The following is a 26,129-nucleotide window of genomic DNA, read 5'->3' as shown; positions in this document are numbered from 1 at the left end:
ATCATCTGAGAGGGCATAAATTGAAATTGAGGAAATACAGATGTAGGATAGATGTGTGGAAGTTTGCCTTTAGCCAGCGGGTAGTTAGCTGGTGGAACAGTCTTCCATCCTTTGTTTTGGAAGTTGATAGCCTAAATAAATTTAAGGCTGAGCAAGACAGGTATTTGGAACGAATGGAAGGGTAAAATGGGGGCATTTTTTTTTTTTTTTTTTTTTTGGCTGATGCTACATAAGCTTGCTTTCTTGCATCATATGCTTCTACTAATGCTAATGCTAATTATCACCCTTAGAAATTGAGAAGAGAATTGACTCATGGGTAAAAACTATTTCAAATTAAGAGGAGTTCCGAGTGGGGAAAGTTACAGATTTGAGTTAGGTCATTACTAAGCCAAATGCTGCAAAATTGCTTAGCCAGTGAATTTGGTGAACGATTGGGGTCAAAAGCAGTTGAGACATAAAAATCACCCAGAATAATTGGTATTGCTTTCGGAGATTTCAAAAAGAAAGATCGTTGCATCTATGATATCCTCTAATTGTTGAATGGTGGCTAAAGAAACTGGGGGAGCAAGGTAAAAAAAGCATAAGCATGAGAAGCTTCCATGATTAACTAATAAAGAGATACCTTCAGTGGAAGAATGTTTAGTGAACTGCAGCACTTTGACCAGGTGATGGGTAAAGATAGCAATGCCACCACCCTTCAAGTCTCAATCCAAACAATAGAGAGAATAGGAGAGAGGTGAAATTTCACTGTCAAGTATGTGTGGATGTAACCAGGTTTCAGTAAGGGCGACCTGGGCAAAAGTTTGTTGCAGAAGGAATAGACGAAAAGCAGTGATATTTTTTACAACACTTCTTCAATTTACATAAAATAGTAACGATAATGATGACGACCTTGATATACATCGGGAAGATAACTGCTAGCTAGTATGAGTAGGTCTGACAAGATGGGCAGCAGTGCCAGAAGAGGACCTGTACGACTTAATAATAGCATCGACTGGCCAAATATCAGTATCTAATATACGTGCTTGCTCAGATGAATTACTTAAGATTAGAAACGACGCATAGTCTGGATAATGGGTGGATAACTTCCTCACAGGGGTGTGAAGACCTAACTCAATATTGAGAAAATCCTCAATATCAGAAGGATCTGTGGAAGGAGCAAACCGACTGACAATAGACCGAGCCTGTCGAGGAACAGCTTGAAATCTTGAGCTCTTATTAGTTCTGAAGGCAAATAGGGGGCGCTCTACTTCTATTAGATGAAGAACAAGATACATCAGCTGATATTGTGGACTGTTTATTAGATAGACACTGATTATAATTGGTAGGGCAAAGACTGTTCACAGGCACTAAGGATAAGAACTGACCTGTTAAAGCAGCGGGCCGAGGTGCTTTTATGGGGCCATTCACATTATTCAGCATGAGTACTCCAGAAGAGGATTGAGAAATATATTTGAAGGTTTAGTGGAGAACTTGACATTGTCAGACAGAGGACTAGGTAACTGGGCAGCATCCAAAGACTGGTGAGCAACTTGAGTGGAATTAGCTTTACCATCCAAATGCAATGATAATGACGTGACAGGACCTATAGATTCATCTGATTGATGAGAATCACTGAAGGAAACCTGCTTAGGATGTAAGACAGGAGGAACTGGAATAGGTTCTGTGCAATCATTCTGGATGAACTCTTTCATAGTTTCGCAATGGAAGATTGATTGATAGTATTTGTTGGGTGAGGCTTAGGAACTTCACTAGTACTACTGAAGTACTACCACAGTACCACAACTTCAGTAGGAACTTAAGTTGAAGGATGTGAAAAACGAGCTTGGAATGCTACATTGTACATCATGAAGTGGAGAAAGGCCTTGGGATTTCCCAGTGGGCACAGTGTTAGACTGTAGCATAGAAGAATCTGAAGGGTGACAGTTTGTACAGGAAGAGTATGAGACCGAAGCTTGCATAATTTTAGGATTGGTTGCTGGTTCATTACTGGGAGCCCTAGAAAGAAGAATTTTGCAGAGAAGTATTTTTTATTTGGCATGAAAAGCCTGGTAACTTCTACGATTATCTCCCTGAATTCCTCCCATTTAAAAATTTGCTGTTGGTAAAATCTCCATCTGTACATAATTTGAAAACTGTCTGAAACCATTGTGGTCATCTTTACAAAAGCAAAAGCCATTCCCTTTACCCTTAATGCTAGTTACATCTTTAAGTAAATCTCACATCAATACATTCAGATCACTGCCGCTCAGTGGGTCTTTTATTTAGATTTTTAATGTATTTAGAATTTCAGCTGATAATCAGAACAAGAATTCTTCTTTCTCTTGTTGCTATTGAACGGCAGTTATCCAGTAAATCCAAACAACATCTTCATAGTGTGTGAGTGACAAACCCACAAGTTTCCAGTCAAGATCTGGAAATTTAAAATCACCCATTACAAAACACTGATTTACTGGCCCACTGTATTTCTCTGTATACGTATTTGTTATATTCATCACAGTCATTAGATTTACATGAATTTTTCTAGCAGGGATAAGGAGGTGATTATTCCCTTGTATAAGGCAATGGATAAGGAAGAATGTAGACTGGAACGAGTACAGAGAAGAGCAACAAGATTAGTGAATGGAACAAAGGGTTTCTCTTATGAAGAAAGGCTTACGTTTTGTAAATTACAGTGTCTGGAGACTAGGCACCTGCGAGGTGATCTGATTGTGGTGTGTAATGCCTTGAATGGTTTGAGCAAGATCATTGCTGATGGGATTCTTCCTCTTTACATAAGTAACATACTGTTTACATAAGAACTCTTTCCTGTTTTTCTTTGCATCCTTTGCCAAAGATTTCTCCTAATCTGGCTTTGCCTGCCTAACCTCCTTTGTGACTTGGTTACAGACTAGCTTATATCTACCATAGGCTTCTGTGTTAACTGTTGCCTATTAATTTATTATACCCCTAGCATTAGTGTACATACAAATATACATGCACCTCTTTTTACTTTTAATTACCCTAACACAGCCTGTGTATTTGCTTGTTCCATGAGGATCTTCAGCAGGCCTTGAAATCCCTGAAACCTTGCTTTCCAGTGGCCATAAAGTAGTACTTTATGGCCACATGTGCCTACATGGTACAACGCTTCTTATTGAAAAAGATGTTCTGAATGTTGAAGTAGCAGAATTTTCATAATTTTCAGTTTGAAATTTTTTGTGTACACGTTTTCAATACTTCTTGGTGCAATTAAAGGTAAAGAAATAGATGATGTAGTAGATGATTTGTAACTCCAGTTGTCAGATTCAATGCAATTACTATTATAAAAGAAGAAAGAATTGCTTTACACTGTTCCTTGGTTGAAAAACTGACAAGTGCACAAGGAAGTTTGAAATATAACAAATTATCGTATGTCGTGCTTGGCATTTTAACAGTTCCTTATAGAAATGCTAAGTATAAAATAATATTCAGCCTTGTTAAAAAAACAAAAACTAAGTTCATATGTTCTCTTTCTGGTGGAGTTTTTGAAATGTTCCTGATATCCAAGTCTAGACAGCAGGGCCATTGCTATGAACAAAACTTTGATTGGACACTTTGAAGAGGGCAAAATCTGTAACAGTAAACATTGAAACAATCAAAGTCAACTGATGTTTAATGTAATGTCCAAACAGAAATCCACAGACTGAAAAAACATTGGGTAATCTAATGTTTAAAAGCAAATTGTACTGCTATTTAGTGTTATGGCTGTACTTTAATATAAAATGTGTATTTTGCCAGAGAATTTAATTTCTAGTTTGGTGTAGACTTTAAAAAACCTCCACCATTTTCTGAAAATTCTCCTATTTTCCTACTGTTTACAAATGAATGATCTCCAGATTTTTGAGATTCAGAAACAGAAATAGAAAAATATAAACAAAACGATGATAGAAACAGAAAAGTACAAATCTGGCAATTATTATTTCATTTTTTCATACAATTTGTATGGAAAAAAGAAATTCATACATTAAATGTAGTTTTAATGCAGTGTTATTAGCTTTAGACAGTCGGTGCACACAACATGTATATTTTATATATGACTTATGAACATGGTGTCACTTGCAAAGATATATATATATATATATATGCCTTATTCTTACCTCCTTTCCTCTTATTTCAGCATAAGCTTTCTTTTGCACATGTATATAATAAAAAAACACCACAACTCAAGTGATATTTATGGTTGGCACTCACTTTCAGTATTATTTGTTTCAAAGTTTTTGTCGGGCTAGCTGTTATCTTGCCTGTTTGCTGTTAAATTTAAATGTAAATTTCCATAATGTTTATAATTTGGACCTGTTAAACAGGCAGATAACAAATAGAAACAGATAGCCTTGTTAAATTATTGATTGGATATATTGAATGCTTCTAGCCCTCAAAAAGTGCCATTCAAGGTATAATAATTAGCCTCGTAATCATTATTTTATTTTATTCTATTTTATATTTTATTATTTTATTGCTAATTATATGTTTATTTCTAGGGTATAATGAAGTAAACCAGAACAGGCTATCTTAGTCTTTATAGGTTCTTTTTGCCTAATGGCCCTCTTTGTACTTTTATGCTAACGTTTTATCATATATCTGCTCTTTTGGGTCTATAGACATACTTTGAGCACCTATATGGTACAAATTACACTGTTACAGTAATAATCAGATTACAGACTGATGTAATGTTTAATATATAATTGATGGCATTAATCTGATCTGATATACATTTTACCACTCTTCCTTTTACTACCATTCCATTATTTCATAACAGATTATATATACACACACACACACACTGATGAGCCAAAACATTATGACCAACGAGTCGTTATACAAATCGAAGCAACTGCAGGTGAACTACAGCGTGGGTTGGGACACTGTATAAAAAACACCTAATACTGAGCTCTGTTAATCAGTGTTATTCTTGTTCTTCAGATGGGAAAGGCAGCGGAAGTAAGCGAGTTTGACAAAGGCCACATTGTAAAGGCCAGACAACTGGGTCAGAGCATATCCGAAACAGCATGGCTGGTGAGGTGCTCACGGTCAGCTGTGGTTAGTACCTACTGAAATTGGTACTAACCCACAAACCGCCAGCGAGGTGTTGGGCGACCATGACTCATCAATGCTCAAGGTGAGCGAAGGCTTTCCCGGATGGTACTTGGCAACGGAAGGGTGACTGAGGCGCAGTTCACCGGTAATTGGAATGCCGGTCACGGGAGTAATGTGTCACAACATGCGGTACATCGAACCCTGTTGAAAATGGGGCTGCATAGGCCCTCCGAATGCCCATGCTAACCACAGTTCACCGGCGACAGCACCTACAGTGGTAACGCGAGCATTGAAACTGGACCTTGAGTGATTTGAAGAAGGTCGTCTGGTCCGGTGGATCACGTTTCCTGTTGCACCATGTGGACGACTGGGACGTGAGTATCATTTAACTGGGGAAGTGATGCCACCTGGATGTACCGTGAGACGAAAAGAAGCCGGTGGCGGCGGTGTCTTGCTTTGGGCGATGTTCTGCTGGGATACCCTGGGTCCAGTCATCCATGAATGCCCATGCTAACCACAGTTCACCGGCGACAGCACCTACAGTGGTAACGCGAGCATTGAAACTGGACCTTGAGTGATTTGAAGAAGGTCGTCTGGTCCGGTGGATCACGTTTCCTGTTGCACCATGTGGACGACTGGGACGTGAGTATCATTTAACTGGGGAAGTGATGCCACCTGGATGTACCGTGAGACGAAAAGAAGCCGGTGGCGGCGGTGTCTTGCTTTGGGCGATGTTCTGCTGGGATACCCTGGGTCCAGTCATCCATGTGGCAGGCACTCTGTCGTCTACCACCTACCTAAACATCATTGCTGACCAGGTACACCCTTCCATGACAGTGGTCTTCCCCTCTGGCTGTGCCGTCTTTCAGCAGGATAATGCACCATGCCACACCACCCGGATTGTTCGAGACTGGTTCGGGGAACGTGAGGAAGACTTCCGGGTATTGCCCTGGTCTCCAAATTCCCCAGACATCAATCCCATTGAGCATCTGTGGTTTGTGTTGGAACAGCAACTCTGATCTGTGGCATCTCAACCACGGATTAGTATGGAAGAGTTAAATGATTTTGTAATAACTCAAAGCAAGGTGGAAGAGGAATTGAAGTTAAACATAACAAAGGCACCTGGGGTGGATGGAATCTATCCAGTTATATTAAAGGAGGCAGCAAAGGAAGTAAGCAGGCCCTTAGCCATGTTTATGAGGGCAACCTTGGACTCGGGGGTGGTGCCCATGAAAAGATGTGCAAAAGTATCCCCAATTCACAAAGGGTGACACAAATAATTATAGCCCTATTAGTTTAACTTCCGTTTGTTGTTTGGTTTTTAGGAACATTAGCAGCTAAGGCCATAATGCTCTGGGGATATGCGGTGGTCATTCCCTGAGCTTTTCACATCCTCCGTATTTGGTGGTCATGGGCTCGAACCCCGGTCTAATCAAAAAGCGTGTGCTATGCACTGCTGCACCTGGCTACGGCGGCACCAGTTTAACTTCTGTTCTGGGGAAAATAATGGAGTCACTAGTTAAAGAAACGTTACAGGATCATCTAGACAAGGCTGCAGTTAAGACAGCATGGGTTTGTTAAAGGGAGGTCTTGTCTGACTTGCATATAAAGTATCAGGTGACACAGAAGCCTGTGGCAAATATAAACTAGTCTGTAATCAAGTCACAAAGGAAATTAGGCAGGCGAAGGCAGATTACGAGAAATCTTTGGCAAAGGATGCAAAGAAAAAGAGCGAGGAGTTCTTTACTTATGTAACCTCTAAAAGGAAAAGGATGAATCAGATTGGACCACTTAGCATTAGCATTAGTAGAGGCATATGATGCAAGAAAGTAAGCTTATGCAGCATCAGCCAAAAAAAACACTTCCACTTCACCCCTCCCTTTGTTCGAAATACCTGTCCAGCTGAGTCTTCAATTTATTTAGGCTATCAACTTCCACAACAAGGGATGGAACTCTGTTCCACCAACCAACTACCCACTGGCTAAAGGCAAATTTCCGCACATCTATCCTACATCTGTGTTTCCTCAATTTGAATTTATGCCCTCTCAGGCGGGTTCAAAAGGTGACACTTAACATACATGGGTTGACTGTTGATGATCATGCTCAGGTAGCTGATAAACTGAATGAGTATTTTGTATCTACATTCACACATGAAGAGTTATTCAATGAGGGGAATTCCAGAAGTTTATCAAACTCTTAACAAGGAGCTAAGTGATTTTGTAATAACTGAGAGCAAAGTGGAGGAGAAATTGTTGAACTTAAACATAAGGAAGGCACCTGAGGTGGACAGGATCTATCCAGTTATATTAAAGGAGGCAGCAAAGGAAGTAAGCAAACCATTAGACATAATTATGAGAGCTTCCTTGGACTCAGGGGAGGTCCCAATGGACTAGAGATGTGCAAATGTGTCACCAAAAGGGCGTACAAAAGGTGACACAAGTAATTACAGACTTGTTAGTTTAACTTCTGTTCTGGGTAAAATTAATGGAGGCACTGGTTTAAGAAGCGTTGCAGGATCATCTAGATAAGACTGCAGTAATAGTTAAGACACAGCATGGGTTTGTTAAAGGGAGGTCTTGTCTGACCAATTTGATTGGATACTATGATGTGGTCACAAAGGAACTGGAGGCAAAAAATATTATTAATATCATATACTTGGATTTTGGGAAATCTTTTGATACTGTTGCACATGGAACACTATTGTACAAGTTGGAGCAGTATGGTATTAAGGGCAAGTTGCTGCATTGGATGAAAGGATGGTTGAGTGGGACAAGACAGAGTGATAACAATGGACATCGCACTTCATGGACTAATGTTATTAATGGAGTTCCCTAGAGTTCATGCTGGTCCCACTGTTTTTTTCAATATTAATTAATGAAGGTATATCAGACTTAATGTCCAAGTTTGTAGACGATACGAAGGTTGGTAGGGTTGTTAAGGACAGTACAGTACTGCGATAGGATCTAGAAAAGTTGGGCAGATGGCTAAGAGGAGGTGACTGAAATTTGATTAATGCAGAGCACTGCATATGGGTAGCAGTAACCCCAGAGTAACATACCAACTGTGCGGTACTACACTCAGGGTAGTGAAGAATGAAAACCTGGGGGTAATTGTGCGGTCAGATATGAAGTTTTCTGAGCAGTGCAGACAGACAGACAGACTGCAAGAGCTTATTTGGTCTTGTGGATGATATATGGGAATTTTGCTAGCAGGGATAAGGAAGTGATTATCCCTTTGTATAAGACAATGATCAGGCCACACCTTGAGTACTGCATACAGTTCGGGAGGCTTCGTTTTCGGAAAGATGTTGAGCTACTAGAACGATTACAGAGAAGGGCAACAAGATTAGTGTGTGGAACAAAGGGTTGCTGCTACCAAGATAAGCTTAAGTTCTGCTTAAGCCTATCTCTTAAGTTCGTTTGGAGACTAGGCACCTGCGAGGTGATCTGATTGAGGTGTATAAAGCCTTCAATGGTTTGAGCAAGCTCAATGCTGATGGAATTCTTCCTCCTGCTGTGATTCCACACCTGAGGCAGCATAAATTCAAATTGGGGAAAGACAGTTGTAGAATATATGTGCAGAAATTTGCCATTAGTCAGCGTGTCATTGATTGCTGGAACAAACTTCCATCTGTCATTGTGGAAGTTGATAGCTTAAATAAATTCAAGGGTGAACTAGACAAACGTTTGGAGTGAATGGGTGAAACGGGAAGTGTTTTTTTGTGTTGGCATTCGAGGTGAGCGGACAAGCTTCGTCAGGGCTCTTCAGTTTAGTGGATTGGATTACTGTTGATTATTGCTTTTAAATATTTGATTTATTTAGTATATTGTTGGATTATTTTGTTATAGGTTTTCCTGTAACAGTTTGATTTTTATGATATTATAGATATCATTTTTTTAAAGTTAATTTTCATTGATATTTAGCTAATTTTATATTGGTAATTACGAGATTTGCCATAAACACGTCACAGGGTATCGTGACTCACACGGAAATAGCCGATGGTGATTTACATGCGAGTCATGATTTAATCCTTTGCGGAACCTGTGGAATGTTTTCCAAGGCGACTTGGCGACTAATCATAGCTTACCTGGGGATTCTTTCTTTGTGATCAATGTAAGGAGTGCACCGATCTTAAATTACAATTTGGTGCACTGATGGAACAATGAGTCACTGAAAAAATGGGTGCTTGCCCTCGAGAATAATGCATCATCTCGTCAGGGACTCAAGATTCCAGCAATCTACCAAGTGATTCACTACCGATTTGGGCCTCAAAACAGAAAAACCAAGTGCAAACTACTCTGGTTCAAAAGGACTGTTTTATTAGGATACTCTATTGTCAGGGAAATGGGGAATATTTTTTGTAATAAGGCTAGGTGGAGCAGAACCAGGGTATGTCTGCCGGGAGCAACTATTAATGATGTCACCAACAGATTGTCAGATTTTAAGGGAGTAAAGAGAATATTATTATTCATGCGGGGACTAATGACATTAAATGTACACGATCTGACGATTTGTTTGAAAAATACAGAACCATGCCGAGGAAATGCCACGAGCTAGGCCACAATGTCTATGTGTCTGCAATTCTGCCCAGACACGATAGGAGGGATTATATGTTAAAAGCCCGTGGATTAACTCAAGACTTGAAGGACTCTGCAAGGCTTTTGGCGGGAAATTTCTATCAGCTTGGCCCACACTTGTAGGTATAAGGAATTTGTTTTGTAGAGATGGAATACACTTAAACAAAGGTGGTGCAAAAGTTTTTGCCCCAGTATTATTGAGGATACCTTAAAGGTTCAGGGAAACTGCTAGTTAGGGGGGGAGATGTGTGTAATGCTGACATGTGTTTATCTGATACTATTGGTCAAAGTAACTCTTGCACATACCTCAAGAGTTCTTATCTGTTTCCCCAACTAGACATATTATCTAAATGTTTGGGAGGGCAGAAACGTTTCAAGTGAGAGGGTAGCTAATGCCAAGGAAGAGAGCTTAAAAAACTTCAAGGGTTGTTAAATATACAAGAACAGTAAGTCTTAATTGTTTATATAGTAATGTTAGAAGTGTTGTCGATAAAATGAGTGAATTCGAACTGCTGGTTAAAACAAGTAACGCGGACATAATAGGGCTTACAGAAACGTGACGCCACCCGGAAATAGGGGATGATGAGTTTCAGTACGGCTTGTATAATGTATTTAGGAAGGATAGGGTAGATAGAAGGGTTGGTGGGGTAATGCTTCTTATCAGAAGTAGCCTGTGTGCGATGATAGCTTTGCCGGATTCAGACATTTCACGTGCTAGTATAGAATTTGTATGGTATAACATAGTTGGAAACAAAGGTATAATGCGAGTAGGAGTAATCTACAAACCAGGTGATTGTGAAGACTGACGAAAGCCTCTACATCCAAATGGAATGGGCAAGTAAGCGTCAATGTCTTATTATGGGTGATTTCAATTTGCCTCTAAGTGATTGGAGAAAATGTGAAGGAAACTCGACATGGGGAACAAAATTTTTAAATCAACTAGATGACTGTTATTTGTATCAACATGTCAGGGAAAGTACAGTGAACCCCTGTTATTCGCAGGGGTTATGTTCCTGAGAAATGCTGCGAATACCGAAAACGCGAATACTGAGTTATGGCTCCCATAGTAATAAAGGGGTTCCGTTCCAAAGTATGAAATATATAAGAAAAACTAGTCTAAAATTATGTCTATGTATGTATTATATGTACCTTCATAATATGACTATGTACATAGACAGCACATAGTGAAATGCAAGCATATGGCATCGAAATGAAAATAAGAAACAATTTAATATTAAATGTAATATTTATTAGAAATTACAAACAAATCTTTCAAACCAGTGCCTTTGCTAGCTAAAAAACTTATCCCGCCAGTGCTATCACTAGTTTCGCTAAAGTGTTGATAAAGGAGTTTTGCCTTTTCACGAATGATGAGTGAACTTAATGGAATTTTATTTTGAGTTCAGTCTTCTATCCACAGATTTAAAGCTTTTTCCATTTTTTCTAATTTAACTTCACGAGTTACAGAGCAAATTTTTGAAGCAATTAGTGCATTTTCACAGACACTACGGCGGATTTTTTCTTCCGATTTTTTGATTGATCGTACTGTTGACTCATTGATTTTATAATGTTTTGCCACTGAGGAGGCACTTTCACCATTAGAAATTTTGTCTAATAGCTCAATTTTATTCGCTAATGTCATCACCTTCTTTGATATTTTCACATTTCCTTTGTTATTCGTGGCCATATTTTTGTACGGGTTAGAAAGAACTTGTCGAAAATAAAGTCACTTTCTTCCGTTAACACATTCGAAAAAGTCTGTTTTACACTGCAAAACAGTAGATTTATCACTTTTGTAAGCATATCAATTTATAAATTGATAAATTTATTTAATTTATAAGCATATAAATTAAAAGCAAACGACGAAACCTTCCATGACAAGCACATAACACATACTGAACAAGGATTAGCAAGAAACATCCACGCTCGCGATTTTGTCACCCCTCTCCCCCCCCACCCACTGAGTGCTGTTTTGACCAGGAAAGATAATTTTAGCCACGCCCATGTTTTTTTTATGGTGGAAAATGTTCATGGCGCTTTAAAATTCACATTTATTTAGGTTTCATTTTATATTAAATCAGCGACCACGAATACGCAAAACCGCAAATACAGATACCGCGAATAGCGGGGGGTTTACTGTACTAGAGAAAAGAATATCCTAGACCTCATCATCACCCATGAATCAGATGACATAACAGGGCTGACAGTAGAGGAACCAGTAGCAGGAAGTGATCACGGAGTTCTACACTGGATGATGAAGAGAGAGAGGCAGCAGTAGTAAAAGGCAAAGGAATGGGTTATAATTTCAGAAAAGGAAATTACGATGCCTTAAGGTGCTACATGGCCTCTATTAACTGGGTAGATATCGCACAGAGAAGGAATACAATTGAACTGTGGTATGCTTTTAAAACATTAATCACAGATGCCTTGAATGCGTATTTACCATTAAAAAATACTCCACGAGGAGGGTTCCAAGTTGGATGAATAGTGAAGTTGCCACATTACTTGAGCAAAAAAAGGTGGCGTGGAAAAGTTACAGAGCATTAAAAAGTGCTGAAGCCTATAACAGCTACAAGATGATCTCTAATAGAGCCACAGAAAAGGTTCGACAGGCAAAGGCAGTTTATGAGAAATCTTTAGCAAACAGAGCAAAGAGGGGGAGAATAAGGAATTCTTCACATATGTAAATGCTAAGAAGAGCAGGACAAACCAGATTGGAACTTTACGTAAGGGAAAGAGGACAGTATTAAATACACCAGCTACTGTTGCAGATGAACTCAACAGTTATTTTGCATCGATATTTACAGAAGAAAAACGTTTTCTGGCAATGGGAAATTGTGGGAGTGAAGTTGAAAAATATGTAATTAATGATATTGAAATTTCACAAGATTATTTAATGAAAAAACTTTCGACCCTGCAGGCCAGTAAGGCTCCTGTTGTTGATGGAATATGCCCTATAATCTTAAGGGAGGCGGCAAGTGAGTGCATTGAACCATTGAGGCTAATTATGCGAGCATCACTAAGACTCTGGGGAGATTCCCTTGATTGGAAAAGTGCAAATGTATCTCCCATACATGAGGGTGGCTCTAAAAGTGAAGTTGGAAATTATCGACCTGTCAGTCTGACTTCAGTAGTAGGGAAAATCATGGAGGCAATGATCAAGGGTGGAATTCAGGATCATTTGGATCAAATTGAAATTCTCAAGGATACTCAGCATGGTTTTGTAAAGGGAAAATCATGTTTAACAAATCTGGTTCACTATTTTGAAAGGGTCACTCATGAGCTGGATTTAGGGAATAATTTTGACATTGTTTATTTAGATTTCAGCAAAGCTTTTGATTCAGTTCCACATGAGTGGTTGCTTTATAAGCTGGAACAGGTTGGAATCACTAGGAAAATCCTTAGATGGATATCATAATGGCTTCAGGGCAGGAGGCAGAGGTTTGTGATAAATGACTATTCCTCAGATTGGGTTGATGTAAGAAGTGGGGTTCCCCAAGGATCAGTATTAGGACCACTGTTGAAGTTGATGAAGGGATAGATAGAGTGCATGATGTCTAAATTTGCAGATGATGTTAAAATTGGTAGAGTAGTTAATGATCGCTGTCAAGCTGAGCTTCTTCAGTGAGACCTAGATAGACTTCAGGAATGGTCAGAAAAATGGCAGCTATGCTTTAATCCAATAAAGTGTAAGGTATTATACCTGGGAAACAGTAATCCCAAAATAACTTATTCAGTTGGTGGAGTTCAACTAAACCCAGTACTGGAGGAAATGGACTTGGGTGTTATGATAAGATCAGGCATGAAATTCTCTAAGCATTGTAAACAGGTTGCAAGTAAAGCCCATCGTGTCCTATCGATGATCTATCAAACTTTTGCAAGTAGAAATAGGGACGTGATAATCCCATTATTAAGGCTTTTGTTAGACCGCACTTGGAATACTGTGTTCAAGTATGGAGACCGCACCTAAAGAAAGACATCGAGCTTCTTGAAAGGGTGCAAAGACGGGTAACTCGCGTGGTGAGATCGGCAAAAGGACGTCCTTATGAAGAAAGACTTTGAATATGTGGGTTGCAGAGTTTGGAAACTAGACACCTTAGAGGAGATTTGATTGAGGTGTTTAATCTTAGAGGAGATTTGATTGAGGTGTTTAATCTTAGAGGAGATTTGATTGAGGTATTTAATCTTAGAGGAGATTTGATCGAGGTGTTTAAGGTTCTGAGAGGCATCAGTAAAATGAACGAGGACGAAATTTTCAAGATTATAAATGATGCTAGAACTAGGACATAAATTCAAGTTAGGGGAGGGGGAATGTTTAGATTGGACTGCAGGAAGTTTTATTTTAGCCAGCGAGTTATAAATGACTAGAATAATTGCCTACATGGGTGGTAGAGGCTGACAATTTGGGGAAATTCAAAAGTCATCTGGATAGAACCTTCGGGTGAGGGAAATGCATAGGATGATAGGTTTAATTTCCTTTTCTTTTTTAATTATTGGGTTTTTTTTTTTTTTTTTTGGCTGGTGCAGCATAGGTTTTCTTGCACCATGTGGCAAATACTATATTAATATATATAATTTGATTTAATTTTAATCCAACCAGAAAAAAATAAGTGCTTTACAATTTTTCAGGTTCACTCTGAATAAGAGAAACTGAAATTGTTATAAGAAATATCAGTATTGTCTAATTATTATGACTTCTGTAACTCAACAGATTGATTCTTGACCTATGTAGAATTGTATATTTTATATAAGACCTTTAAATATAAACTGGACAATTCTCCAGCCATAGCTCTTAATAAATTGGATTTCATATTACATAAATGAAAACAAACTGAATAAATGAGGCACTTTAAATTTTTCTTGTTTTTAGGACTGAACCCAGTTGGAAATCCTATAAAGGAGCTCCAAATGGGTGTAATCTTAAAAATAAGCAAGTCACTTTTATGATCATGACTGACATTACATTCTCAGGCTTCATAGTTTGAGAACATCATAATAGTGATTATTCTTATTCAATAATTTTATTGAACACTACTCTCAAGGAACACATGAGTGTCCTTGAGAGTAGTGTTCAATAGAATTTTATAAATGGTTGATTATTCCTATGTATTATTGTGGAGGCTATTGATACAGATTTTTAACATACTCTAATATGTTACATTTTTGCTAAGGCTATAGGGTCCCGTAATTTATTGAAGTCTGTTACGAAACACAGAGAGGCTCAACAACAGCAACTTCAAGCACTTATTATGGAGAAAAAGTTGCAGTTAGAAAGGTAATGTGCATAGATAGTTTATGAAATATCAGGTTTTTATTAAATGTTTTGGAACATTTAATGATTAACAGGATGGCTTTGCTGAGAATCATTCCTCTCACTTAAGGCTTTAAATGTATTGTTATTTTTGTAGGTTTCCCAGGTCTCAGCTTCTTCTTCACTATTGGTACAATTTTCCCAAATGTAGTTTTGACCATCTGCTGTCACCCAATTTGAAACAAATATTGCCAGTAGTATAAAATTTTTCACACATAAAAAAAGCATCCCTTAGAATCCATCAATATAGGGCCTTGCAAACTTTGAATCAAGTTTGGTGATTTGATTTGATTTTGATTTGATTTCAGCATTAAAATCAGTAGACTGATTTTAATGCTGAAATCCTGCTTATCCCTGTTCAAAGCCTTTGTCTATGCCATAGTCATTTATGACAAGTCTGCCCAGCCACTGTACTTATTATACATTATGGCCAAAGCTGCCATCGTGCCATAAAACACACTGGCAGCTTTGGCCATAATGAAAACGGCTGACTGACCAGGCCATCCATAAGATGCAAACTCTTGTAATTCAACAATGTGCTGAATGGTGTCATTTTTATTTTCAAATTACAGTATGTATATTAAAAATAGAATAGACACTTCATATTTGGGGTTTTGTCTCCAGATAATAGTTCTCAGTTAGTTGTTAGTTAAATTTTCTTTAAAATATTTTAAAATAAACTAATATATCTTGTTGCATAGACCTGAATTCTTAACCAAAGACATTAAATAGGTCCAAATCGTTTATACAGTTATAAAAATATTAAATACAGTTAGCATTAGTTGAAGCCTATGATGCAAGAAAGCAAGCTTATATAGCATCAGCTAAAAAAAAAAACCTTCCCATTTCACACATCTGGTTACTCCAATACTTAAATTGATTTAAGCTATCAACTTCCACAACAACAGATGGAAGTCTGTTCCAGCAATCAACCACCAACTGGCTAAAGGCAAACATCCGCACATCTATTCTACAACTGTCTTTCCTCTATTTGAATTTTTGCTCCCTTAGGTTCTTAATGGTTTTTTCCTTTTTTTTTTTTATGTAAACCCCAAACACAAGAGATGTTAGAACCTATAGTACTTAGTACCGTGCTGCTTGGGTTGGTGGTTGAGAAGACAAAAGAGAAGATATTTGTTGACATTGGACTTAAACTTCTGTAGACTGTAATTTTCAGGAAATACGTATGAAGGAAGGTTGTTCCAGAAAACGGCAGTTGAATGAATAAAGGAGGAAGATGAAAAGTTGGTTCTGTGAGTTTGAAGTTGGACAGTAAATGGATGTTGGCTGGTGGCAGCACGTGTTCGGACCGTTTTGAAAGAGAGAGCAGGAATTATAGAAGCTAATTCAGAAGAACAGTGCCCATGGAAGTATCTGTAGAAGAGGCATGCAGCAGAAATAGTATGTCTATGAGACAGCGAGTGCGGAGACTGTTAGAGATGAGTCATTAATTAACCTAACTGCCCTCTTCTGAATGGAATCAAGAAGCCTGAGAGAGGTTTTTGGGGCACCACCCCAGATGTGGGAACAATATTCCATGGCAGGGCGAATTGGTGATTTATACAGAGTGAGCAGCTGTTTGGAAGAAAAGTAACGCCGAGAGCAAAAGAGAAAACCAAGTTTTTTAGATGCAGAGGAAGCAATATTTGTAATGTGCTTGTGCCAAGAGAGAGAGATTAGAAGTCAGGGTAATCCCCAAAAGAGATATATCCTTTTGCCTAGAAATTGGAGTGTCACTAAAGATAAGCATAGAAGCAGAAGAATCCTTTTTGCGAGATATAAGACAAGACTGAGTTTTAGAAGGGTTGAAATCAACTAAGTTGTCTTTGCCCCACTGGAGAATTACATGAAGATCGACATTTAAGAAATTGGTAGCAGATTTCGACACTGACAGAATCCATACTGGCGATCGTTGATCAGACGGAAGGTTTCTAGGTAGTTTAAGAGTTGGCGGTTAATTGATTTCTCCATTACTTTAGAAAGAGAAGAAGTAATTGCAATGGGACGATAATTGGATGGGAGGGATTTGTCACCCTTTTTAGGAACTGGCTGGATATGAGCAAATTTCCAAGCAGAAAGAAAAACACCTTTGGAACAAGAAAGTGAAAAAAGGCGGCAAAGAATAGGAGTAAGTTCAGCACAGGTTTTGAGAACAAGTGGAGAAATACCATCAGGACCTGGAGCTTTCTTAGCATCAAGATTCGTCAAAATCCTCCTGGCATCCTTTTGACGGAAGACCACAGGAGGCATTGAATGGAGTGTGTTGGGAATAGTGGGAGGTGTTTTACCAAGATCGTTAATGCATGAGTTGAAAGAAAAGTGGGATTCTAGCAGGTGAGCTTTATCCTTGGCTGAAGTGACAACAGAACCATCTGGTTTGGACTGAGGTGGGAGCAGAGATGGGCAAAAATTGCGGCCAATAGCTTTGGCAAGAGACCAGAATGCTCGGCTACCATTAGGGCAAGAAGCAAGTTTTCTACTCTTAGCCTGTTCAAACTCTAGTTTGGGCTGGTTAATAATTGCTTTACAGTTGTTGCGAGCTTTGGTGTAGGCAGAAAATGAAACTGAAGAATTAGAAACAAGCCAATTACGATATGCAATATTCTTCTCTTGAACAGCCTTAGCACATTTATTAGAAAACCAAAGTTTAGATAAAGGACGAGATTTTAAAGTGGAGTGTGGGATTAAGGATTCCATTCCTGCTAGAATAATTTCACTGACATGATCTGAGCAAACGTTGACATCAGAACTTTTGAAACAGTAATCCGACCAAGGAAAAGAAGAAAAGAAGTCTCGCAGGTCATCCCATTTTGCATTCTTGTAATGCCAAATAATACGAGGTTGGGAATAGCCATGAGATAAAGGTTCCATTGGAGAAGAGACAATCACCAAGTTGTGATCTGAAGTGCCTAAAGCACCTCTCACTTTGACCGTGTACTTAGAAGGGTGGTTTGTGAGAAAAAGATCAAGTGTATTGGCTGTATGATTAGGATTGTCTGGTATTCTTGTAGGTAAATGAACAATCTGTGCAAGATCATTAGTAATTGCAAAAGTCTCAGCATCTCGACCAGCTGGGTCGGTGTGATTTAGAAAACGGAAACCAGCTGGAGTTGTGAACATTAAAATCACCAAGGAAAATTACCTCACTCTTAGGAAAGTTGGACTGGAGAAAGTCAAGTTGCAAAGAGAGGCAGTCAAAGAGCTCCAAGTGATTAGTGGAGTTGGGAGAACGGCAGAGACAACAGATGAATTTGACACAATGAGGTAGAGAGATTTTAAGCGAGAGAAGATCAAAGAGAGGAGATTCCAAATTGCCAAGTCTCTGACAGGGAATATCAGAACGGATGTATGCATAAGTACCACCTTTGAGGAAAAAAGAATCATACAGCGAATAATTTGGGCATCTGAGATGAGCAGTAGTTGAATTAACCGATAACTGAGATTCTGTCAGTAAAAGTACATGGGGTTTGGCAGACTCCAAGTCGAAATGGACATCGTTGAGATTAGAATTGAGACCACGTATATTTGTGAAATGAATTTGGAAGTGCTTGGGAGGTTTAGATCTTTTCGCAGATAAGCTTGCTCTATTAGTTTGACAATTCATGGTGTATTCAATAGTAAGAAAAAGTGGGTGGGACATGCTGTATGAAGTAATGAAATTTTTGGATATGGCGTACACATGGTAAGAATATACCCAGATCCTTGACATAACGTGGCCTCGACAATGCTCCCCGCATACACACTACTTGGACTCCCTCCAGCCAGTCACTATCTGGCAGAATAGAGGTAGCAAGATTATACACTAGCTGATCCGGAAGCCTCCTAGAGAGTTACCAATAGGTTCGGTCCGGTGTACTAACTAGCGGCTGGCCTGCAAACATCGTTTTAGAGCTGTACCCTTGAAATTTAAGGAATATCGGATCTCACCACGATGTTCATCATAACCTCAAAAGTCATCAGTCATACTGCATGATGGAAGAGATGGGGAAGGGTTGACCGGAACTTAGCTCTAGAGACTAAACATGGGTTCCACCACTTCAAGCCTCCAATAAGCAAAGTGGTGGTATTGCACCGGTTGATGAGAGTCATCTACTACCTCTTAATCTGAGCAAGTGGAAGTATCTCATTAGCATTGAGCCTGCTTAAACCATTCAAGGCCTTATACACCTCACTTAGATCACTCGCAGGTGCTTAGTCTCCAGATGCTGCAACTTGCAGAACTTAAGCCTCTCTTGGTAAGAGTAAGCCTTTATTCCCCTCGCTAAGCTCGTTTCCCTTCTCTGTATTTGTTCCGGCAACTTTACATCTTTCCTAAAATGAGGCCTCCAGACCTGTATGCAGTACTCAAGGTGTGGCCTGTCCATTGCCTTATACGAGGGGATAATCACCTCCTTATCCCTACTAACAAAATTGCTCCATATCACTGAAAAGGCTCCATGACTTGCTCTGGCAGTCCACCTGCACTGCTCAGAAAACTTCATATCTGACAATTATCCGCAGGTCTTTTTCATTCTCCACCTCCCTGATTGTAGTACCACACAGTTGGTACATTTCTCTTGGGTTACTGCTACCCATATGCAGTACTTTGCATTTGTCAATGTTAAACTTCAGTTGCCACTTCTTGGCCCATCTGCCTAACTTTTCTAGATCCTGTTGCAGTAGCATACTGTCTTTACTGTCATTAACAACCCTGCCAACCTTTGTATCATCTGCAAACATGAACATTAATCCTGATATACCTTCATTGATAAACACATAAAACAACAATGGGCCCAGCCCAGCATTGAACTCTGGGAGACTCCACCAATAACATTAGTCCAAGTAGAGCAGTGTCCATTTATTACCACTTTCTGCCAATTCCCACTCAACCATCCCTGTATCCATTGTAGCCACTTGCCCTTAATCCCATGCTGCTCCAATTTGTACAGCAGTCTTTTCCTAAAGAATTTTAATCTGTATATCAGCTATTTTACCCTTATATTAGTATCTCTCAAGCTTTGCCTTGCTGTTTTCATTTGCTCAGTAATTCTAAATATTCCTATTGTTTCCACCAAGCATAATATGCTTAACTGGAATATCATAATTACTGTCTCTTCAGCTTGTTTTTCTCATGCCAGAGAACTTTACAGAGTTGCCTCAGTATTGCACTGCTTTTCAATAGGATTTTATAATGGAATTCACATGAGGAGGTAGAGATTCAAATTGATCAAGGATGGTTTCAGGCTATATGTGTGGAGGTTTGCCTTTAGCCAACAGCTGGTTGATTCCTGGAACAGACTTCTGTCTGGTGTTGTAGAAATGAATAGCCTGAATAATTTCAGGTAAGAAGTAGACCAACTGTTGGAAGGGATCGATAGGTGAAATGAGAAAGGGTTTTTTTTTTGTTTTTTTTTCTGATGCTGATGTATAAGCTTGCTTATTTGCATCATTTGCCACTTTAATACTATTTTGGCATACTTGCATGGTGCAAAGCTAATTAGTCTTTCAGTAAGATGCCTAAGAAAATTTCAGAAGACATACACAAAATTTCCATGCATTGTAAAATTTGGAAAAGGTAATAGATTTGCTGTACTGTGTGTAGATGTACCTTGTGTACTGTGTGTAGATGTACCTTTTTCAATTTTAAGCAGCAAGAAAAGTGAATGAAATCAGACATTTTCAAACAGATAAGCGTAAGGACACATACAGTGTGTAGAAAGAAATGAAAAATAAATGTAACATTTCATAGTAACAATGATGTCATGCATACCAAATATTGATTTGTTGCACACATTCAGAAATATGTTCCCAATTAGGAAAAAAAAAAAAAAACACAGTTGTATAATAACACGCATAGGCAAAGGAGAGGTAGCAATGGCTCTGAAAAATGGGCCATTTTTTCAATTGCCACCAGTAGCAGTAATCAGTGATTCAAAGCCTTTGACATGTCTATAGAAGAGGTTATAAATAACAGTATTCTCCATAGAGTGCAAAGAAGCCACAGGCTTTTGCTGCACTGCAAAAAAAAAAAAAAAAAAGTAGATAAGAAAATATAAATTATATGCTTGCCTCCTCAAACAGATAACTATCCAGTTATCTGTGTGAGTTATCTTTGAATTTATTCAAACTGTCTGTGTCAACTACCTTCAAGGGCAATTTGTTCGAGCAATCAATGACTCACTGGCTAAAAGAAAACTTCCTACAATCTAATCTAAACTTCAATCCCTGTAATTTTAACTTATGCACCCTAGTTCTGGAATCCTTTACAGCAGTGAGAACACCACCTTTGTTCATTTTGCTAATCCCTCTCAGAGCCTTATAAAAAAACCTCTGAAGAGCCTGGTTGCCAAGCTCTGTAGCTCATACCCAGTCTTTTCTCATATGTTTGTCCTTTTTCCAATCTCACCATTTGATCCTTTCAAGAAGCTCATTGAAGGGTCAAATGCTTTGCTAAAATCCAAATGAACTGTTGAAATTGCTCCCTAAATCCAGCTCATTAGTAACTGTGTGAAAAGAGCCTACTAGTAAGTTAGTTAAACATGATTTTCCCTTAAAAAGCCATGTTGTGTGTCTCTCAGAATGCATATCTATCTAAATGTTCCTAGATTGCACTCTTAATCAATGCCTTTAAGATTTTTACTACCACTGAAGTCAGACTAACTGGTCTGTGGTTAGCAACTTCTTAGAACCATCTTTAAGTATTGGTAATACATTGGCACTTCTCCAATCCAAATGACACCCCCCCCCTCCGAGTCCAAAGATGCTCTCATAATTAACTTCAGTGATTCAATACACTCCCTAAGAAGTACAATACTACCAAGGCCAAGTTTCTTCAAATAAACGTGCAGGGGGCCAGTGCAGTGGTTGACCAGGTACGACTCAAAGTGCAGGAGGAGAGCATTGATGTTATAATACTCCAAGAACTGCATACCCATATGTAGGCAGTCCAGGGGTATCCCTTGACATACAAAATTATACAAACAGAAGATGATACTCCCTGGGCTGCTATTGCCATTAGAAATCCGGACGTTACAGCCACTAGAATAACTCGCCTATGCACAGCTTGGGCCACTTGGGCCCACATAGGCACTGCCATGGGGACTCTCTACATGGTGTCCCTGTATTGTATTCTTTTTTCAGATGAGGTCTCCATACTTGAACACAGTATTCCAAATGTGGCCTTACAATTGCCTTATACAGCGGGATTATGACTCCCCCCCCCTCTCTCTCTCAAGTGTATAATTTATTTGGGGGGTTGCTATTCCCCAAGTTAAAAGCTGCCACTTCTCTATATTAAAACATAGCTGCCACTTCTCTGATCATCTTTGAAGTCTGTTCAAGTCATCCTGAGGATTATGACCTCTCTCTCTCTCTACAGGATAACATTCGATAAATCATCGATAGGACACCATGGACTTTCCTGACTGCTTGTTTACACCGTTCAGAAAACTACTTCATATCTGCCCATATCATAACTCCCATGTCCCTTTCCTCCTCCACTGTTTTTAATTCAATCCCACTAAGTGTATAATTTATTTTGGGGGTTGCTATTCCCCACGTTAAAAGCTGCCACTTCTCTGATCATCTTTGAAATCTGTTCAAGTCATCCTCAACTTGTGCTACTTGGCACTGATCATTAATGATCTACCAATCTTTATGCACACATTCTATCCTTTCGTCAGTGTCATTTTTTTAAAATGAGAAACAACAGTGGTCCAAGAACCGATCCTTGAAGGACCTCACTCCTGATGTTACACCAATCTGAAGAATATCCATTAATCACAACCCACTGCCTTCTGCCCTGCAGCCACCCAGCAGTCCATCTTAGAATCCTACCAGTAATCACAACCTGTTCAAGCTTATACAATAACCTCTCAAAAGGGACCGGGTCAAATGCTTTGCTAAAATCCAAATGAACTGTTGAAATTGCTCCCTAAATCCATCTCATTAGTAACTGTGTGAAAAGAGCCTACTAGTAAGTTAGTTAAACATGATTTTCCCTTAAAAAGCCATGTTGTGTGTCTCTCAGAATGCATATCTATCTAAATGTTCCTAGATTGCACTCTTAATCAATGCCTTTAAGATTTTTACTACCACTGAAGTCAGACTAACTGGTCTGTGGTTAGCAACTTCTTAGAACCATCTTTAAGTATTGGTAATACATTGGCACTTCTCCAATCCAAATGACACCCCCCCTCCGAGTCCAAAGATGCTCTCATAATTAACTTCAGTGATTCAATACACTCCCTAAGAAGTACAATACTACCAAGGCCAAGTTTCTTCAAATAAACGTGCAGGGGGCCAGTGCAGTGGTTGACCAGGTACGACTCAAAGTGCAGGAGGAGAGCATTGATGTTATAATACTCCAAGAACTGCATACCCATATGTAGGCAGTCCAGGGGTATCCCTTGACATACAAAATTATACAAACAGAAGATGATACTCCCTGGGCTGCTATTGCCATTAGAAATCCGGACGTTACAGCCACTAGAATAACTCGCCTATGCACAGCTTGGGCCACTTGGGCCCACATAGGCACTGCCATGGGGACTCTCTACATGGTGTCCCTGTATTGTCAGGCAAGGACATTACTTTCTCTGTCAGATATCTTCGTACCATAATAAATACTCTCCCAAATGCAAAAGTAATCATTGGCACTGATGCCAGCTGCAGGTCTTTGGTGGTGGTAGTAGTAGTGGTGGTGTGGCATAGCCACACACACACCCAACTGCCAAGGTACCCAGAATGGGCAAAGATTGGAGTGGCTAATGCACCAATAACAGTACTAAACCTCCCAAACAACGTGCCGACTTTCTGCAGTATGCTATGGGACACAACTATAGATATTACAATGACTCCTAGGAACATTGCCAACAGTATCACTGGGTAGACAGTTCAAGGTGCTTGGACCACATCCAATCACCACGTCATAACATTCCAGCTTGCTAGATCATTAACCAGGACTCCATACAAAGACAAATGCAACACAGGTACACTATCTCTAAAGCCAACTGGGATACCTTCCAGACAGCTATGACAACTGCTCTACAGGAACAACAGGGGTAACTGCAAACCTGCAACAACCCGAACCTCCTCCAGAGAAAGACAACAGCCCTTATAACTCAGGCCTGCAATGCTGCAATACCAAAAAAGAATCCAGCCCTGGGTGCAGTCCCTTGGTAGAACTGGGACCTGCAGCAGCTCAGAAGACCCAACTAAGAACATTCCAGAGGGCCAGAAATGCCTACACAGCACACATATGCCACTGGAAACAACAATCCTGGCAGCATCTGGTCTCAATCATAGGCAACGACGACCCATGGGGGGGTTGTATATAAGATTACGACAAATAAACTTCCCCAGGGCAAAGTCATTCCCGCAACCAGAACGCTACATGGCACCACGACCACAAACTGAGAAAACTCCATCGATAACATACTGGATGTGATCTTTCAACCACCAGTTGATCCAGAAACAGAAGAACAGAGAAGAATTTGTCAGGAGAAAAAGGAATACCACAACCTTGCATTTGAGCTGCCTTTCACGAGGGAGGAACTTACTACTGCCACATCATTAATTAGGGTAAATAAATGCCCAAGACCAGACCTGCTGGAACCAGAAATAGTAAAAAAAAAAAAAAAAAAAAAAAAAAGACCATTGCATATACCCTTGATCTGCTGTTAAACCTATACAACACGTCTCCAAGCAGCCTCAACCACCTGAGTCTTACTGACCAATAGCCGTACTCTGTGGCAAGCAAACGTTTTGAACATCTATTGTACAGCCGACTACTACAACAACATTGTGACTGAGCGGGCCTAACAATATCTAACCATTTTGGCTTTAGACAGGGGCCTCTCAGCAGTTGACGCCCACCAGCACCTACAACAGTTGGGGGAATGTGACAAGAAATACTTTCTAGTAATTTCAGTGGACTTCACCAGGGCTTTCAACACACTATGATGGCCAAATATCCTGGCAAGACTCATGGCCACTAGTGTCCCTGGAAACCTCTTCCAGACCATTAATAACTAACTATCAGAAAGATCTATAGCTATCAAAGCATCGTACCAGTCTCTTTCAAGAAAAATTCGCCAGGGTTGTCTGCAGGGTCCGGTTCTGGGACCACATCTATGGAATGTTGTTCTGGACAGTTTCCTGGCCTTGGACCTCAACGAAGTAAAATCCCAGGCTTTCACCAATGACCTTATCCTTGCGGTCTCGGCAAACTCCAGGGCACAGCTGGAAGAACTAGCTAATTAGACCTTAGACCCAACTACAAGACTAGACAGGACAGAACTATCTAAATATCTCACCAGACAAAACTAACTCAATCCTACTGAAAGGAAAACTGGATTTGTGTTGACCACCTCAGATCAAGATAAATCAGACAACGATAAAATTCTCAAAACAATTGAAGTACCGTCTTTATGTATCCTTCCTTCAAAGACCATCTTCAATACCTCTGCTCCAAGATCAGGAATACACTGCCCTGGTTGCCAGGGTCACCACACAGGACTGGGGCCTCAGCCGGCGCACACTTCATTTATATTATAAAGCAGCCTTCATACCTATTATCACATATGCCTCCAGCAAGTGGTACAACAAAGCCAACACAGCAGTTAACCAGCGAATCATTGACTTGACCCAAAGAACGATTCTACTCACCTCACCATCAACCGCAGCACGTGGGTACACACGCCCTTCAGGTCCTGGCGCCTCTGTAGCCAGGTGGGCAGGAGCAGCAGTGTGTAGCACACGCTTCTTGATTAGACTGGGGTTCGAGCCTGTGAACAAGATAATGTATTCTCCCAGAGGATAAGAACACCACATACTAGACACAAAAGAAGACTACCAAGCCTTCACTTCCTATGCCCAAGACCTCTTCACAAGAAGACAAACACTCATCTCGATGGAGCGCCACTGATCTTGTGCCCCCACACAACTCACAAATGGGAAATAGCCTGACAAGCAAAACTACAAAGTTGCAGGCAGCAGCTTTCTAGGACTCGACTGCACAGCACTACAGCCACTCCAAGTGGTGGAATCCCAACTTCAAGTGACAACAAAAGCTGACTTCACAGACTTCATATCAACCACTGATCAAGGCTATTAACAACTTATCGCTGGACTCACCAGGACTTGGCATTAACCACTGATCAAGACAAGATGTAGCCTGCTGCCAGCGTACCATTAGGCAACCTGCA

General features: G+C 39.7%; 1 protein-coding gene across 1 annotated transcript in view; it reads left to right on the top strand.

The window, feature by feature from the left end:
- IFT20 (intraflagellar transport 20) overlaps positions 1-26,129 on the top strand; it is a 65,938-nt gene that overhangs the window by 27,602 nt on the left and 12,207 nt on the right. Inside the window, exon 3 of the mRNA XM_090373635.1 lies at positions 14,804-14,907. Within this exon, the coding sequence (XP_090229761.1) occupies positions 14,804-14,907 (104 nt within the window). The remainder of the gene's footprint in view (positions 1-14,803; positions 14,908-26,129) is intronic.

The sequence above is a fragment of the Mastigoproctus giganteus genome, chromosome 5, assembly GCF_048544385.1.
Source record: "Mastigoproctus giganteus isolate SK-2022 chromosome 5, ASM4854438v1, whole genome shotgun sequence".
Lineage (NCBI taxonomy): Eukaryota > Metazoa > Arthropoda > Arachnida > Uropygi > Thelyphonidae > Mastigoproctus > Mastigoproctus giganteus.
This window is presented reverse-complemented; position numbering and strand designations above follow the sequence as displayed.